We start from the raw sequence: 17,091 nt of genomic DNA, 5'->3' as shown, positions 1-17,091 counted from the left end.
AAAAAGTAGTAAAAGCAAGACACATGCAATGTTTCTTATATGAACTGCATTAGAAAGCAAGCCACAAAAATCCCATTAGAATCAAACCTATGTATCCATTAATGGTGTGTCCCTACTAAAGATTCTTTTGATTGACCTTCCAGCACTGAGCAGCTGGCCCTGATTTTGCTCCCTGATGTTCTTGGTGTACTTACAGGACCTTTCTTCTGCTCAGATGCTGGCATCTGTAATGCTTCCCTTGGTCCTTTTGACCCAGCTAGAAGAATCAGATTTCTGATTCTTTCCTTCTGTAAGAAATCTCTTTGTCTTTTTTGTTTGTGTCCCCTGTCTTGCCACTTTTCTGCCAGGTATTCCTGCAAGATCTCTCAGGGCTGTGGGCAGAGAGATGGTAAAGGCTGGATGGCAATGGGACAATGGCCCTTGGACAGCTTTTGCCCTTGTGTGAACCTTTATCAGATAGGTGCATGCTGCAGAGCAAATGCATAGTCCTGTGGGCGAGCAACAGGACAGGATTTTGTGGGTTTGCTTTTGCCTTGCTTTCTGACTTTCAGAGTTCAGGTCGTTGATGTGTCCAAATCCTTGTGCTTCCCTGTCTTGTTATATGGTTGTAAAAGTTTTTCTGGCTCAATACTCAGGAAGAGGGAGTGGGGAAAGAACTTTTTTTTTTTTTCTTTTTTCCTTGCTCCAGGGCTGTGGGGGACGTGGGCTGAGCTGTGCAAAGTCAGTCATTGTAGCAGTAACAGCCTGGCACTACCTGCCCACCAGGCTGACTGCTCATCAGGCAGCAGCATCCCCTGCTAGAGCCATTTGCTGGTTAAGGTCTGATTTGCCTTTGTTTCTTTCAGGGAAGAGCTGTACTTACCAGGTAAGGAAATGAGTTCTCAGAAAAATACTGATGTGGGAAAAACCCTGAATTTCACATTCTTTTTCCTGATGTTTTGACATAAAAATACTGTGCCAGTTTTAGACTAGCAATCTGGAAATCAGTAATTCATGGGTGAGTACCGTGATCCTGCATGCGAGGAGAACTGAAAAGGGGCACAGTGCCCCTAGTCCCAGCCACTTAGGGCTGTGCTGCAGCATCTGGGTAACATGGTGGCCCTTGCTTGGTTAACAAGGAGTGGAAGACATCATATGAACCCACAGGCTTTGCTGTGTTTATGCAGAGGTAATTTTTTACAGTGTCTATTGTTTCTTTCCTCCCAGAAGTCAAATCCTTTCCTAGGGCACCTTCTAGCTGTTGCAGTTTGCTAGCGTGGTTCTTGCTGTCCTCCGTTTTGTGAGGATGCCAAGTGCACCTGAAAATTTGAGGACGGTTTTAGGGGAGCGTGGCAGGGAGATGCCCAGTGGGTGTCCAGGGTGGCCTTGGCAGGCCAGAGGGAGGAGGATCACAGGGAGAGGTGCCTCCCAGGGGAGCTTTGCTAGAGGAGGAGCAGCACATTTGGCCACTGTGGAAGAAAATCCTGTAGAAACTGCAAGAAGGCAATGGAAAGTCATGGGTAACACTACAAAGCCCCCAGCATCTTCTGCATTCTGCTTTGTCCAGGTATGAACTGGAGCCCTTGGAGGAGTTTGTTTTCTGTGAGTGACAGAATTAGTTTGAATTCAGCCTTTTTAAAGGCGGGAACATGTTTCTTCTCTCCACGGCTGTCCTCCTCTTCCTTTCTCTCCAGTAGCTTTGCAGCATGGGGCCAAAGCAGCCCTGGCTTTACCCGGAGGACTCCCCAAGCCCCCTGAGCTCTTGGCAGTGCGCCATCCTCCTCTGGAAGCTGCTCTTGCACAGGTTTGTCCTCTCATCTGCCAGTGTCCTCCCTCCATCCAGGCGTGTTGTGACAGCCTCAGGTAGGGAGGCAGAGAGGTACAGGGGAGAGTTGAGTGGCCCAGCACACTGTCTCCATCCCAGTGCCTGCTGAACTGGGCAGCAGCTTCTAGGTACCTTGGATGGGGCTGGTGAGGATGCGCTGGAGGTGCGACATCCAACCCCGGGCCTGAGCCTCTCCACAGGACAGCCCAGCCCTGGGGGTGCTGGACCCAGGGGATGCATGGGACCGGCTGGGCAAGGAGGGGGTGAGCGCCAGGCAGGTGGCAGGGAAGCCCTGCCAGAGCCAGCCGTCCGCTGTTCAACATGATTTTAGGGTGTTAATAAGAGCAGCAGTCAGCACCGCATCCCTTCAAGCGCCTGCTCGCTGCTGCCAAGATGGTTATTTGATAGCTCCTCGGTGCTTCTCAAAGGCGTAAAATGGAGCAGTGCTGGATTAGATGTACCTGCTGCCCTTGGTGAGCACGGGGGAGATACGGTCCTCGCCCTCCCGCCTCCGGCCTGCTGGCGCCCAGCGCTGTCACCACGGCAACGGGGAAAAACAGCCATCAGCATGGAAACGGCCTTGCTGCACCCAGCAACTGAATCGGGGGGAAATAGTTCAGGTGGTGAGTTTGGAGAGGTGAGGGGCACCGGCACCCCTGCAGTAACCAGCAGGAAGGCCTGACCTGTGCCGCTGGGCTGAACCCCCATCCTGCGGGATTCTGCAGCATCAGCACCATCCCTGTGGGCGGGACACCCCTCCTGAGACACCAGCATCACCCCCGGTGCAGAGCCAGCATGTGCTCTTGCGTCTCTGGCTGTGGAGGATGGTTTTCATTGCTGCTGCCCTATTTTTGGGGGCTGGTCCTGAGGTCAGGGTAAGGTCCAGATTAGCTGTGCTGATACCTGCAGCAGCGTAGGTAGGTCACTGGTTCAGCCCTGACTGGTGAGTCCTTAATGCTGGTAAAATCCCTCCTTGTAAGGGAGAAGGGGCAGCTGGCAGCCAAACAAGGTCTCCTGTAACATAGGGCAGACAAATGTCCTGTTGACAGTGTGATTTTGCATTGCAGCCCGTCTGGCTTCGGGCAGCAAAGTCCAGGTTAGTCTCTCCTCATCCTGCCTCCTACCCCTTAAACCCCCAGACAATGGCTCTGCCCACACCGGCTTCTTCCCCAGAGAGGGTTCAGATTTGAAGGAGATGTTGGTGCCAACCCACTGGTTCCAATAAGGGCTGGGGAGAGCAGCTCTGCCCTGCAGCTGCTTGAGACCCAGCAGGGTTTGTCCCAGTTTTACACTAGCCCTTTGGTGACAGCACTACCACTCTTGGCTGCAGGATCACTAGGAAGAGGATCTCTCCAGCTGGCTGCACTGCTTCTCTTGCAGGGATTTCCGTAAACAGGGCTGGTTTTACTACCATGTCCAAGGGCAGATCGTTTCAGAGCATCTCCCAGTACTGGAGCAGGCTCCTTCCTGGCTGTTGGCATTACAGAGAAGCCCAGAGGGCTGGTCTGTCTAAAATCATCTGCATTCCTTGGCCAGTTTGACCCTGGCAGCTCAAGAAATTGATAATTTACTTCTGTAGATTCAGTAGGAGAAAAGCAGCATCCAGGTTTTGGCAAGGGGCTGTGCGAGAGCCATGGCTGGCAATTAGGAGAGCAAGTTGTTTGCCTGCAGGCTGGTGCAAGAAGAGATAACAGTCCTATTTCACCACCTGATCTGAGGACCTGCTAAAGGGACTGGGGGATGAAATATGTGTCTTTCTCCTGCCTGGAGCCCCGAGTTTTATTTGCTACCTGGAGTCCCATGTGTGGTGCGAAGCCTGGCCTACTCCTGTATGCATGAGCAAGCAGAGGGAGAAAGGGCCAAAAGCTGGAGTCTTTAGTGATGTGGCTGGGAGGTACAGCAGGCATCAATCCCAGGCGCTCCAGCTTAGAGTCTGGCTTTGCAAAATGAGTCGTTAAGTGGCAAGGCACAGAGGAGGGATTTGGGAGCCAGCTCGGAAGGGGAAGGAAGGTTTTGAGGACTGTCATTGCTGCTTGGAGAGGCTTTGGAGCAGTTTCTAAATACAGCTTTGGGATGGTCTTTGTGCCTTCTTTAAAAGGGTGAAGGGAAACCCCAAAGAGCTGGTTGTGCTGGCAGGGAGGGCTCCCGAGCAAGGCCACCCAGAGCTTCTGATGTGGAGCTCTGGCTAGGAGAACAACAAAGGGGAGCACACCTAACCTGATTCTGGAGAGCCCTTCCCTGCATCCTTCTCCTAATCTATGCTGACTCTTGGACCACCAGCTGGGAGATTTTAGCCTTAGGAAAGTTTTTTGGGGTTTTTTTAATGTTGTATTTTCTCTTCCTGCATGTTTCCCTCCGTGTTCTCTCTCTTTCCTGACCCATCTTTTTGTTGTCCACGTCCTCCCTTAGCATTCTGCTCCTTGCACCCAACCCTTTCTCCTTTTTGCCTACTTTCTTTAGAAAAACAAGCTGTGAAGCTGCTGCTGGGAGCAGCTATCTCAAGAAATGGCTGTTAGGACTCTGCAGCCGCTGAAAGGTTTGGGTCCAGGTGCACAGCCTCCGACTCAGTAGATGTGGGTGTAGGAAGAGAGTTGTGAACTCCACAGAGAAATGAAAGGACCCTGCCAAGTGGCACTAGTGCAGGGGGAGCTTGGAGAGCACAGCGGAGGAGGCATGAGCGGTTTCAAAAAAAGGGAATAGCATCGAGGCTTGGCTCCCCCCTGCACCTCCCCAAGAGGACCCTGGAGCCGAGCTTCACCATCAGCACAGAACGTGGATGCTATTAGGCAGTTCATTAGTAAAACCTCTGAGCAGTTCCCACTGCCATTGAGTGCCCATTAATGCCTCTTGAGGGGAGAGGAGAGCATTAGAAAAGCACAAAAACAATCTGAGGGTCCTTCATCTCTTTTTGGGTTGAGAGTCATGGGCTGAGGTTGGAGGGGCAGCTGGGAGGGGAAGAGGGGCCGAGTGGGGACGCCAGGCATGAAAGCAGCACCGTGATTATCTGCTGAAGTCTGAGCACAAAAACATAACCTGACTTGAACTGTTGCTTCTCAAAGGCTCCCAAGGGGTGCTTTAGGGTTATAAACACCTACTCACCGACTTGCTTTGTGCACATCTCAAGCCAGGTATTCCTGCACCGGAGGGAAAGCCGGCAAAACCTGTGCAGATGTCCCTAACAGCTGCAGCTGGGCTGTGGTAAACCACCCCTGCTGCTACAGTTTATTAGCACTGCAGGGTCTGTCCCCTTCTCCTTGCTTGCTTGTGTATACAGTCAGCTGTTAAAGGACACCGACATCATTTAATTAATGGTTTAATTGAATCTCACAAAGGGATCGAAATTGGCTGCCTGACTCTTGTCACTGAGATGCTCACGTAAGAAATGGTAAATCACCAATTCAGCAGATGATAAAGCTGCAGCTCTAGGTAGAAAGTCCTTGTTGCTGGGGATAGGGAAATAATTCCTTTTTGCAGAATAATATACTATTAGGGAGAAGCCTGGGGGCTATTTTTCCAATCCACCAGGTGCCATCCCTGTCCAAGGGAAGGGTAACTGAGTTAGTCTAACTCCCCAAGGTGGTATGGCACTCATTAAGGGGTAAACAGACCCGAGGCAGCATTTTATCTGTAAGGCAGAAGACTGTTTTTTGTTTCAGCCCCTATACGATGGAAAAAGGTCCGTGTGGTATTTTAAACCAGAACCCCAGAAAGGCCAGGGTTGAACCAGGATGAAGCTTTGCAGTCAGTAGCAGCTTCTGAGCTTGTTTCATGAAAGAAGGCTTCTTGGAGAGCAGGGAATCAAAAGTTGGGAGAGAGTGGAGAGAAAAATGTCCCAAAGCTATGGGGAAGCCCATAGGGAGAGGGTGTGACCCTAATGAGGGTGCTGATGCTGTGGCCATGCTGACAAGTAATTGCTGCTCAGGAGGAATGTGAGCCAGTAGAAAGCAGCATTCCACCCAGGCACCAAGAAAAGCAATTAGAACTGGTAAACACCAGTGGCTGACTAAAACCAGGCCCTTAGTTAATAGTTTGATCTGAAGGATAAGGAAATCATTAAGGGCCATCGGTGTCTATTAATTCCCTGTAAGACAAACAATAGTTTTAAAACTTCTTTTACTATACAGCATGTGGAGGAAGGAGCCACAGAGCCCTTGCATAAGGTGGGAGAGCTTGTCTTCTGCAGCTGTGCTCTCCCGCTTCACTGACAACTGCCCCTGAGGCCTGGGATGTGCTCCAGAATAAACATCTCAGACTGAGCATTGGGGGACTCTGGGGCTTTGTGGGTCTCCATCAGGGCAGGAGAGAAGGTGGGTGGAAAAACGTGACTTCAACAAAAAGCTGCACAACTGAAGCACCATGCCCGAGAGCTCAGGGTACGTGGAGCTGGGGGTTTAGAAGACAAATACTGCATGATGCTGTACAGATCCAGCCACTGAGCCATGGAGAATAGCGTCAGCCTCCTCTGTCCAGCTCAAAGAGTGCTATATAAATGTCAGTTGGAGGAAGAAGTGGGGGTAGGTACCAGAACTAGAGAGGGAGATAAAACTGCCCACTGTATAAGCAGTGGCAATGCATTGGCAGACTTTATAAAATGTTCACAAATGCTCAGAAACCAAGAGTGTTAAGGAGTGGCCTTTGCAAAGGGCACAGCCTTCACTCTAAGTCTGGATAAGACAAAGATTTATTCTCATTGCTTTCTGACTCTTGAGTCACCCACCTACTCTTCCCTGAATTTCAGAAGGACCACAGATCCCTTCCCAATCTTATTTTTCAATTTATTCCATCATCTTTATCTGACACGGGCACTTTGGCATTGATGCAACGAGCAACTCGTGGTAGAGAACAGCAGTATTTGGTTTTCTCGGTGCATTCAGACTCCAGTGATGAGCCTGCCAGTGCGGACTGGTGCTCCTCCCTTCTCAGGGCTGGTCAGTGCTCGGCCCAGAAACCTGTCCAGCCTTGTTGTGAGGCACGTCAGTGCTCACACCTGCCCTCCCCAGCTAGCTGCCCTGATACTCAGAGTTAATCTTTGCAGTTTATGGCTGACCTGGTGTCTTCCCCTTAAAAAGAGGAATATGAAGTCACTAGCAGCTCAGCCATAGTTCTGGAGCTGAGGGGGAAGCTCTTCTAGTGTGTCAAACATCTATGGAAGAACCTCTGTTCCTCCCTGTCAAATCCGTGATGGCTCAGGGAACTTCCCTTTAAGATAACCTACCCTCTATTCAAATTCAGACAGTTGAGTAAGGTAGGGGATTTATCTGAATCTTGTTTTCTTCTCTTCTGTCAACTGCAACTCAACAGGCTCTTCTAAGCAGACTGATTTCTTTCAAAACCTGCCGTATGCCATTCAGCCCCATGAAGGAGGTTCACTGCCTTGTTGCCATGGTACCCTTTCTCTAAAGAGGAAGAGAATAGTTAATTATGCAATTTAAGAAACTAAGGAGGAACAAAAGAGAAATAATAGTAAGGAAGATTCTGGGTTTGTGATAGAACTGCTGGCTGCACCACAATACACTGTTTACAGGTGGAATATTTGCCCAGTTTATGCTGTGTACAGCCAGGGCTTCTCTGGCAGCGTGGATTTCAGGGAGGTGCCCTTTGCGAGGCAGAGTGCCTCTGCCATCCAGGAAATCAATCCTGTAGCCAGTTACTGCCATTACCTTCCCCAGTTAATGCTCCAAAGGCCTCAGACATATTTCCCTGACAGAAACTCTCTCTGGATGGAGCTGGGACAGCAATAATACATCACAGACCCCTGACAAGCTCATGCTGCCTGTGGATATACAGAGGTACAGTTCAGGACTTAAGTATTTTATATCTCCTTGACATCATTTCGTTGTTCCTCAGGCCTGCTAACCCACTGCTCGCTTTCCCCAGGACCCCAGAAAATCCAGTTTGTGGTGCACACGGCAGGACCAAAGAGACCACAAGCATCAGAACCAGCAAGATCCCAGCCCCTTTAGAAGGACTGGCGTTTTCTATTTGCCAATAGCAAAATTGGGTGAAACAAAGCACCGCAACACATCTTTGCCAACAACGGATCTGGACTATGGTGCTCTGTGGTGTACAAACAGGAAGAGCTGCCTCTCTCATGGCACGCTGAGCTCTGCGAGCCAGGGGAAGGGGAAGAGTTACCCCATGCTTTGTTTCCAAATGTGTGCAGTGAGAGAAAGAGGGAAGGAAGATGATGTGGCCCCATGCAGTTGTTTACTACAGATGACTAGAGGGAGATCTAAGCCTCAAGCTCCCCTTCCACCTAACAAGGGCAATAATAGCACAGAGGGCTAGACAAGAGCCACATACGGTGGTAAGAGGAAGAGAGCAGTCAAGAGGCAATAATAATCCAAAATACTTCTGGGAACACAGCAGGAACAGCTGTCAAAAGACCAACATTTTAATCAACAAACTTTGCACACAAGAGGCTTCCCACTAAGGGAGTACATGTATTCCTGCTTTTACCACCAGCTTCTACCACCTGGGCTTTTAAGGCTCAGGATGGTCTCTCTTCTTCAAGCTTCCCTCAACAAGTATTTCCTGGGAGGATGGCTTTCCAGAATCTGTCACAGGAGCAACATTCAACCCAGTCCCTGCTGAGTGAACTGATGTGGAAAGCCGTGTGTCTCTTCCACTCCCCTCTCACATTCTCCTGGCCTTCCGTGGGCGACAGCCGTTGTGTGGCACCGGGGTGTTGTCGCTGATGGAGATGACCTCCAAACCTCCCATAGTCAAACCCTTGATGGCAGCCTGGAAGAACAGGACAGACAGGCGGATGACAGGGCAGTTATCAACACACTGACAGCAGAGAAGGGGAAAAGCTCAGGGGAAAATAGTTTGGTCCCCTATCTGAAAGTCAACTTGTTTCAGTGGTCCTACTTTGTGATTATCTTAAAAACGAGTAACTTGTATCAAAAAACCCAGTTTAAACCTATTTATCTACTCCAGTCCCTTCATCAGTGTTCCCATCAATTCTACTTTAGTTGGCAGGTCCCAAATACAGATTTTATTCTGCCTCTAAAGCAGTATTACTCTAAAATTCAAATGATTCTAAAATTTGATTACTAGGCATTTCAGTGATGAATTCTTTACATAATCTTCAGAAAACCCAATAATAGGTATAGTCATGAGACCGGCCTGAATTTAAAAAACCTGGATCATATCTGAGAAAGAAAAATATGAAAAGAAACTCTTGACACTTACTTTGCGTCCCGGTCCCAGTCCTTTCACCATGACTCGTACATGCAGTACACCCTTCCCACGTGCTTTCTGTGGAAAGAACTGGTTAGGGTTCTCTTTGATATAACTACTGCTGCCCTGGCTCCCCTGGAGCCTTTCATTCCCTATTGACCCACTATCATAGTATTCTTTAAGTAAAAATAGGGTAGGTAGTAATGGATACGTGGGTATTATTGCACAAAGACACTAGGAGAAAAGGAGGCCTGGATAAAGCCATGGCAGTTTCAAGAGAACTTCTGGGCTAGGCTGTCAGCTCTGCATAGAGAAAGCTTTAAGATCAAACTGTCTGTGACCTAAAGCCAGGGTAGAAAATGACATATCCATGGATACGTGACTGAACTGGCAAGGGACTAACAAGGACTAACTCAAAGCTGTTTTCCCTTTTCTAATGCAGTGACTTCTCTCCTGTGATCAGTGGATTCCTTCTAGAGGGGAAATGAAAAAAGCAGGCAAGCTTTATATTTGCTGTGCAGGAGTCCACACCTTCAGTGCAAAAATTCTAGGGGCTTGCAAATTGAAAAACACCTGCTGTAAAGCACAGCCGTGCTGCCACCATGTGGAGGGAGCTCCTCTGGCCTCCCACCTTCTGTGTTCTGGTGCAATTAATGTACTAACAGCTTTAACAGTGACAGAATAAATCTGGCCAAGCACAGCTATGCAGCTATTATGAGGCTCTGATAAGCACAGATTAATACTGAAGATGTTCTTCTATTCCTCTTGAGTCAACCACAATAAGCTGTTGGCCAGCAATGACACCAAACACCTCTGACATGAAAGGCTGGAGCGAGTTCCACCTCATTTAGGATGAGGATTTTCAGTTTAACCTTGCCTCATTCTGCTGTAATGAGGACCGTGACACAGCCAGCCTCATCTTCTCCTGCCACCTGGACACCCACATGGATTTTTAGAAACAATTACAGTAAACTGTATGCAGCTGGAAGGTACATGTGCAAGGACATCACCTTCCCTGACTGGAACTGCTGGCACCAGCTCAGTTCTCCTGTGGCAAAGAGCAAATATAAAAACATTCAGCCAGTAATTACAGCCACTTCTCAGTCCCCTACAGTGTGAAAATTGAACTGCTGCTGATTCAGGGGCTGTATTTCCAAAATGGTTGAGAGATGTTCACTTAGAAAAAAAGGAGCTATGCAAACTGGAGCTGGAAAAGGGTAGGCTCCAAGTTACATTTCCCAATTGCAACCTGCACAGCTAAGTTCACCCTCTGGGCATTTCTAACTGCTGTTTCAAACATGCTTTGTCTGTGTAAAGATGTGGAGCGTGTCAGGTGAAGACAGGGAAGCTGTCAGGGAATAGCAGTGTGCTGCTTGAGCGCTGAGGAACTTAAAAGCTCTGGGCTGCTACCCAGGTGGTGGGGGGAGGCAGTCAGTGCTCCCCTCTGGGAGGGTGAGAATCATCACTGCAGACTCACCACTGCTGCTGCTATGGCTGCGGTCTGTGCCGCGATGGCAGTTCCCTTCTTGGCATTCTGGAAGCCTTCTGTGCCACAGGACGTATGGGCAAACGGCTTGTTGTCAAAGCTGACCACTTGGATGTGGGTACTACAGAAAGAGAGGGGCAAAAGAGAGAAACAAGCTAGAACAAAGCTTTATTCTCCAGTATCTCCTCACTCACCTTACTGGCACATCTCACCAAGGACTCCTGTCTCCCTTCTCCATGCCACCCTAACTCAGCACTCCCTTTCCAGGTATTCCACTTACAGGAACCTGCCGCAGACACTTCCCAGCAGTGACCTTCTGGTCACCCTAGAGAATCTAAGCAAGGCGGCAAAACCTTTCTGGATAGTGTATACTCTATCCAGGTACACCTCAGATACTGCTTAGCCCTTTCAGACCCACCTCTCACTCCGAGCGTTTTACCTCTTCTGTTTATTAAGAAAATGCACAAAACATTTCTAGAACTTGAAAGAGTTTTAAGAAACAGTAAAATATCATGCTAGGGATCACTAATGAAACACATTCTGTCTCTCATGAAGAATATGACATTTTTTCAACAGCTGTACAGCAACAGTGCTAGAGCATAGGGCTGGAAGTAACCCGCCATTAAACCTGTCAGCATCTAATTATTCATATCAGAAAGCAATCAAAATGCATAATAACAATCTTATTGCTGTTAAAGCCATTATAAGGACAGTTATGCTTCCAGAACAGCACTAAGGTTTGAATTCAGTAGCATTATCTTCCCAGTCATGAACACCAGTCCCCTGGCTTTTTTTTCTTTGAGCCTTTAGATCAAAACGATGACTGGCCAAAGCCTGGGTACGTTAAAAGCTTTCATTTTGCATGAGAGCAGGAACGGAGCAGCTCATTTGCTTACTTGTTGTACGTAGCTTTGATGTGAGCTATTGGGATCTCTTCATAGGTCTTTCCATCCCATCTCATGGAGTTTCTCTGCAAGATTAAAGAGCTGTGGAGCAAAACAAGAGTTATCAGGCACTCACTCTTTAAAGTTTGCAAGGTTTTATTTCATATTGGGAAAGAAAGAAGGGATCAAGTCTCCAAAAGACACAAGCTGCGTTTGTGATTGAGTCAAGTCACCTCCTTTCCTTCCTCGGCTGAAAAACCACCGAAGGCGATAAAGCCTCCCAGCAAGAGGCAAATGGCAGAACCCTCCCGGCGCGGCCCGCCCGGCTCACCTCAGCTCGGTCGCGCTCTGGTTCTCCGCCTCCTTCGCGACCGCCGCCTTCGCAGGGTCCTGCAGCCTCTGGGGACCGGTGTGTAGGCCGCGGCACAGGGCGGCAGTACGGCCCCTGCGGGAAAGAAACGGCAGCCGGCGGTGAGGATACCGGGGCCTGCCCCGGGCGCTGGCTGTGGTGGTGGGGGCGAGCCGCAGGCCCAGGAGTGGGGGCGGACCCAGCGGGGCCTCCCGTGCTGGCCGCCATCGCGGGGCGGGAGGGCCTCAGCGGTCAGCCCAGAGCGAGGGGGGCCCAGCACGGTCTCCCCCTTCCCACCGCGGCCCGCTCCCACCGCTGCCGCTCACCCCCAGGCCGCTCCGAGCAGCCGTTGCCAGGCGACCGCCAGCGCCGCGCTCATGGCGGCCCCCGCTGCGCGCCCGGAGGGGTCACCGCGGGGCACGACGGGAGCGGGGCGGAAAGATGGCGGCGCGCACAGCGGTGCATTGTGGGCTGAGCGGCAGCGTAATGGCGGCGCCCACGCAGCGAGCGGCGGGTTGGGGTCGGCGGCTTTGTACCGCTGCCGCGCATCGGCCGTGGCGGCTCTTCGGGGCGATGTGCCTGCTGCGGCTGCCCCGCATCACGCAGCCTCTCGAGAAGGAGGAGGAAGAGATGGCGGCCCTCATGGGGCAGGTAGAGGGGGTGCTGGGGGCCTGCTGATAGGAAAATGGCGGCTTCAGGCCTGAAGGGGAGAGACACCCTGCAGGGCTGGCAGCCGCGGCCAGCCCCCGTCCCCCCCCCGATACTGGGGGCTGGCCGCGGCTGCTAGCCCCGGGGGGTGACAGGCCTAGGGGCTGGGAGGAACTGATGACCTTGCACAGCCGGTGTAGGGGCACCTTGGGTGTTCCTGAGCGCTCTGTGTGCGGTTTGCTGCCTGCACCAGGTATCGTGGGTCTTGAGAGTGCTCCTGTTGGTGTCCCTGATAGAGGCTCCCGCTGTGAGCAGGGAAGTCCTGCTTGATCCTAGGGAAATTCCCATAATCTTGCATTTGCTGAGGTAGAAATAATTTAATTCTGCTTGTCAAGTCTGGACCATAGTGCTGGTGGCTTAAGAATTCTCTGCATTGCCCTTCAAGATAGAGCTGGAGAAAAGCCACTATTCGGATCATGAAATCCGCAAGCTGGAGGAGGAGGAGCAGCTCAGGAGGAGGAGGGAAAGTTCATTTGATGATGATGAAGCACCTAGCAAAACACTCATCATGGCTGAAGACCTGGAGGAGAAGTGGGAACAGAAGTTACTGCGATTCAAAGCTGCTCCGCGGATAACAGGTACAGGCTGAAGTTCGTGGTGGGTGAGAACACCCCGATTGTTTGCCAAACACAGCTGAGTGCAATTCAGTAGAGGGAAGGCATTTGCTGAGTCTTCTTTTGTTTTAAAGAGAATCTTACTCTGTCAGCACTGTTAGCACATGAGGAATTAACTGGCTGATAAAGGACTCGGTGTTCCCATGCTGCAAAGATGTGTATGTTCAACCCTAACAGAGCAAAATGGTGAAAATGGATGTTGCTTGCAGACAAGAGAAATGTTTGGTCATTTGCTTCCCAAGCTCCACCTAGTGCTCTTGTTGATTTTTGTGAAGGTAGAGATCCAGGCTGTTTGGTATAAATTCCTTCTGGAAATGAAACAGATTATAGTCTAGCAGTGGGTTCCAGCCAAATCCTGCATAGGCTTCCAGAGCGACTGGGAGCATTTCTGTCTAGGTTTTTGTCTTGTTCTGTGTATCCATGTTTGTGTATTATTGCCGGAAGGGTATGAGACACAGAGGGTTGATGAATCAAGGGGATCAGAGCAGTGCTGCTAAGAGACTTTGTTTCCAGCATGTGTTGGTTTTTGGCAGATGCTGATAAAAACAACAATCGAACGTCATTGAACAGGAGGCTGGACAGTAACCTGATGCTTCTGGTGAAACAGAAAATCGGTAACCAGGAGCTGTGGCTCCTGCCTCAAGTGGAATGGCAGCCTGGAGAGACGCTGCGAAGCACAGCTGAGCGAGCCATGGCTGCGTTTTTGGGTGTGTAGTTTGCCTGGTGCCTGGCCCTCCCTTCTTTTTGTCCCAGTGGTTTTCTTGCTGTGTCTTATCGGAGGGCTGTTTGCCATCTGCTGTAGTAAAATCACCTCCCATCTGCTGGGAAAAGGCATTTCATGGCAGAGGGGTGGAGCTCAATGGGGTGGGCTTTCTGGCAAGATCTGTGGTCCTGGGTAATCAGCTCTGTAACTACCGTTGCAGAGCGACTGCAGCTTGAAGGGCTGATGGGGCTGGCAGACAGTGAGTTGGGATCTCTGGCTGACAAGCAGTGGCTTATGCTGCCTTTTTGTTACTACAGGAGAGCAGTTACTGTTGCTCTGTGTTCTTATGTCTTGTTTTCTTTCTCTTGCATTGCTGGGGTCTTGCAGGAGATCACATTCAAGCCAAAATCCTGGGGAATGCACCGTATGGGATTTACAAGTATAAATTCCCCAGGGCCATCAGGACTGAGGATAATGTGGGAGCCAAAGTATTCTTCTTCAAAGCCTTCCTCCAAAGCAGTGATTTGTCCCAGGCAGAGCTGAAGGAAGATTACTTGTGGGTCACAAAGGATGAGTTGGGAGATTACTTGAAGTCGGAATACCTGAAGAAAGTCAATCGATTCCTTCTGGACTTGTAAGCGATAGGCTGTGCTCCAGCAGATGAGGAAAATGTGGGACATGACTCCAGGGAGGAGCACAGCTGCTGCTTTGCATGGTCTATGTGTATGAGATGTTAACTTGGGCTCTGGAGGATAATTTGCCTTTGCCTTATTTCCCAGTTCTCTTCATCAGGCCTGTACTGAATAAATATTAAAACTTATACTTGGAAGTGAAGCTCTCCTGAGGGAGTTCTTTGCTCTCGTTGAATTCTCCTCCTCCACCTCTTCTGGAAATGCATGTTGTGATTTTTTCTTCTCCCAAGTGTGTGATTCCCTGGGGCTGTGGTACCCGAGAGTCTCACTTTCCTCACCAGACTCCTGTCATAGTCTCAAGCTCAAATGGTTTCTTTGATGCAATGGCTAATGCTTGTCTCTGGTACCTGCTCTTTAATGAGAGCAGCACGGGAGAGTTATCCGTGTGTCCAGGTGGGAGCAGACCCTCCTGGACACACAGCTGGGCAGGGTGGGTTTCTGGGGAGATGGAAGCTGGGATATTCACAGTTTATTAACGTTTAATCTGCGTTGGAGCAGCCTCTGGCCTAGAGTCAGTGATATGCGGTGGCCATGGAGGACATGGGTGCATGAAGAACAGGCAACAGCTCTTTCTTTAGATGAGTGCTGCTTCCCCACCCATGCTGCCCTCTTCTTGAGCCTCAAGCTATAGCAGCAGACACTGAAGGAGGATAACACTTGAGCAGCAGCTCTCTGTCAGGGCTGTGAGGCTGATTTTTCTTGGCAGGGGAAGGCTGTGCTGGTGTCGGTGCCTTCTGGGAGCAGCTTCAAATGTGGCTCTGGGGAGTTCTTGGCTACCATTCCTGGTGCATTAGGCTGGCACTGCTAACCCAGCCATGTCTGCTTCAGATAGCCTGACCCTATTAACCCAATTTATTAGAAGATCTATCCTGGGCTTATATGGTGCTGTCTCACCTCTTGGGCTGGTTCTAGGAGGGTTTTTTCTGGTTGTAAATGTTGCTGTCTGGTAAGTGTGGGCCCAGTGCTGGCTGGACCTTGCAGACTATCAGCCTTCTTCAGTGGCAGGGAGAGAGGGAGGAAATAGCTGTTGTTAATCACTGGGAGAGAGTTTGGCCTCCAGAGGTGGAACTGGAGATTGCTATATGTATTTTATCAATCCTTTGGGAGCTGTTGAGCTGCAGGCCTCAAATTAAAGCTATCCTTAATCACTCCATAAGCCATTGGGTAGGGGGGTAGCACAGCAGCCTTCTATTTTCTAATGCTGGGCAGTTTGGGAGCTGCAGGCTTGCCATAAATTACCAACAAAACAAAACTTGATCTCTTGAAGCACCCTGGCAGGCCTGTCAAGGAGGCCATGTCTGCAGCAGAGAGCACTTGCAAAGAGGAGATAAATGCAGAGCTGAATACGTGCCTGAAAAACAGCAGATTTTTTGGCTGCTGTCTGACATCAGCACTGCTGAAGGGGAGACTGTTGTGTTCTCCAGGACTGAAAGCTCCTGCAGATGGGAGAGATGAGTCCCTCAAGCTGTGCTACACCAGCCTGGGGGGCCATGGGTGCAGTCAGCTCAGGATTAGGCTTTTCTCTGCCACTGTTTCAGGCTGTTGCTGGCTCCAGAGCACGCAGCCCCTGAGCAGAGCTTTGTGGGCACAGGCTTAGGGTGTGCCATTTGCCAAGGTCTCTGCCCCGTTTCCCATGCCAAAGGCAAGTTTTGTGTTGGTGGAATAAAACTTTCAGAGTATATAAAATGCTGTTTAATCAGTGCTTATTTGTTCTCAAAACCAGGAGCACAAAAAAGAGAAAAGGCTGTACTGAAAGTCTGCTCATCTTCAAACCCAGGAGTTCTTACTCTCTGGCTTACTCAAGCTACAAGTCTTTGGGTGTTGTCTGTGGCAGGAGAGGTGTAGCTCCCTTCAGCAGTGGAAAGGTCAGAATCAACAGCTTCCTTAGCTTTTAAAAAAATTTTTGTCCTTGGGCTCAGGCCTTTGGTCTTACAGGTAGCAGGTGTGTGAGAAGCTTGTTTTTTTTCTGGAAGCTGAAAGTGTTTTCTCATCACCTAAACCACAAATTCCTGCTTGCAGCCTGCATCGGAACAGCACCTTTTTTGTTTTTTCCTGCAGTTAATTTTATTTAAAACAGCCAGTTACTGCAAACAATCCCAGATCCTGCAACTTTTGTGCTTTTGCTCAGTTCTTCTGCGTGGCCTGTTCCCCCCTCTCTGGCCTCAGTGAGAGGGAAGGCAGAAGGATATCATGCAGGTTTCCTAGTGGAGAGCATTGTTTGTATCTTCTCATTTCCTCTCTACTCCCAGAGGTCCCACGGTAGATCACTGAGGCTGTTATTTTTCCTTTGAGAACTTGGTGACTGCAGGCTGTCTTTCTACTCAGTGCAAAGCTATATCCATACTTGTTGCAGAAGTCTGATCAGGCAGGCTGATGGGATGTATTTTGCTGGTAACTACTGAAAGGATAGCACAAAACCTTAAAACCTTTTCTGAGGGAGCTTTTCTCTCTCCTAGAACAGAAGAAACCTGTTGATTTGTGGCTGGGAGAGAGCTGCTGCAGTGTGCATCCTGTGGTCCAGCAGAAAGAGCAGGGGGAGCATTTCACTTGTGTGAAGCACCTCCCCTATGAGGACAAGCTGAGAGAGTTGGGAGTGTTCAGCCTGGAGAAGAGAAGGCTCCGGGAAGACCTTATAGCAGCCTCCCAGTACTTAAAGGGGCTACAGG

The 17,091-nt window shown here is 49.9% G+C and overlaps 2 protein-coding genes across 2 annotated transcripts; one reads left to right on the top strand and one right to left on the bottom strand.

Annotated features, from left to right (window-relative positions):
* Positions 1-8,174: 8,174 nt before the first annotated feature.
* Positions 8,175-12,140, bottom strand: MRPS11 (mitochondrial ribosomal protein S11). Its single transcript, XM_074836903.1, has 6 exons — positions 12,035-12,140; positions 11,691-11,804; positions 11,372-11,461; positions 10,467-10,596; positions 9,002-9,067; positions 8,175-8,548 (listed from the first exon to the last, which is right to left on the bottom strand). The coding sequence occupies exons 1-6, from the start codon at positions 12,085-12,087 to the stop codon at positions 8,441-8,443; spliced, it is 561 nt and encodes a 186-aa protein (XP_074693004.1). The 5' UTR covers positions 12,088-12,140; the 3' UTR covers positions 8,175-8,440.
* Positions 12,141-12,149: 9 nt separating this feature from the next.
* On the top strand, positions 12,150-14,562 carry MRPL46 (mitochondrial ribosomal protein L46). The gene is made up of 4 exons (XM_074836901.1): positions 12,150-12,359; positions 12,802-12,994; positions 13,564-13,737; positions 14,121-14,562. The coding sequence occupies exons 1-4, from the start codon at positions 12,150-12,152 to the stop codon at positions 14,369-14,371; spliced, it is 828 nt and encodes a 275-aa protein (XP_074693002.1). The 3' UTR covers positions 14,372-14,562.
* Positions 14,563-17,091: the final 2,529 nt, after the last annotated feature.

Source organism: Strix aluco, chromosome 12, assembly GCF_031877795.1.
Source record: "Strix aluco isolate bStrAlu1 chromosome 12, bStrAlu1.hap1, whole genome shotgun sequence".
NCBI classification, from domain to species: Eukaryota; Metazoa; Chordata; class Aves; order Strigiformes; family Strigidae; genus Strix; species Strix aluco.
The sequence above is the reverse complement of the archived record's forward strand: the minus strand, read 5'-3'. Positions and strand labels throughout refer to the sequence as shown.

What these genes read in the sequence shown, in the direction of transcription:
- MRPS11 (XM_074836903.1), bottom strand. Translation starts at nt 12,087, where the DNA reads ATGAGCGCGGCGCTGGCGGTCGCCTGGCAACGGCTGCTCGGAGCGGCC. An exon ending in CTGCTCGGAGCGGCCTGGGG is followed by an intron (nt 11,805 to 12,034) that starts GTGAGCGGCAGC and finishes TCTTTCCCGCAG; the next exon opens with GGGCCGTACTGCCGCCCTGT. An exon ending in ATCAAAGCTACGTACAACAA is followed by an intron (nt 10,597 to 11,371) that starts GTAAGCAAATGA and finishes CTCTTTCTGTAG; the next exon opens with TACCCACATCCAAGTGGTCA.
- MRPL46 (XM_074836901.1), top strand. Translation starts at nt 12,150, where the DNA reads ATGGCGGCGCGCACAGCGGTGCATTGTGGGCTGAGCGGCAGCGTAATG. An exon ending in AGCTGCTCCGCGGATAACAG is followed by an intron (nt 12,995 to 13,563) that starts GTACAGGCTGAA and finishes GGTTTTTGGCAG; the next exon opens with ATGCTGATAAAAACAACAAT. An exon ending in AGCCATGGCTGCGTTTTTGG is followed by an intron (nt 13,738 to 14,120) that starts GTGTGTAGTTTG and finishes GGGGTCTTGCAG; the next exon opens with GAGATCACATTCAAGCCAAA.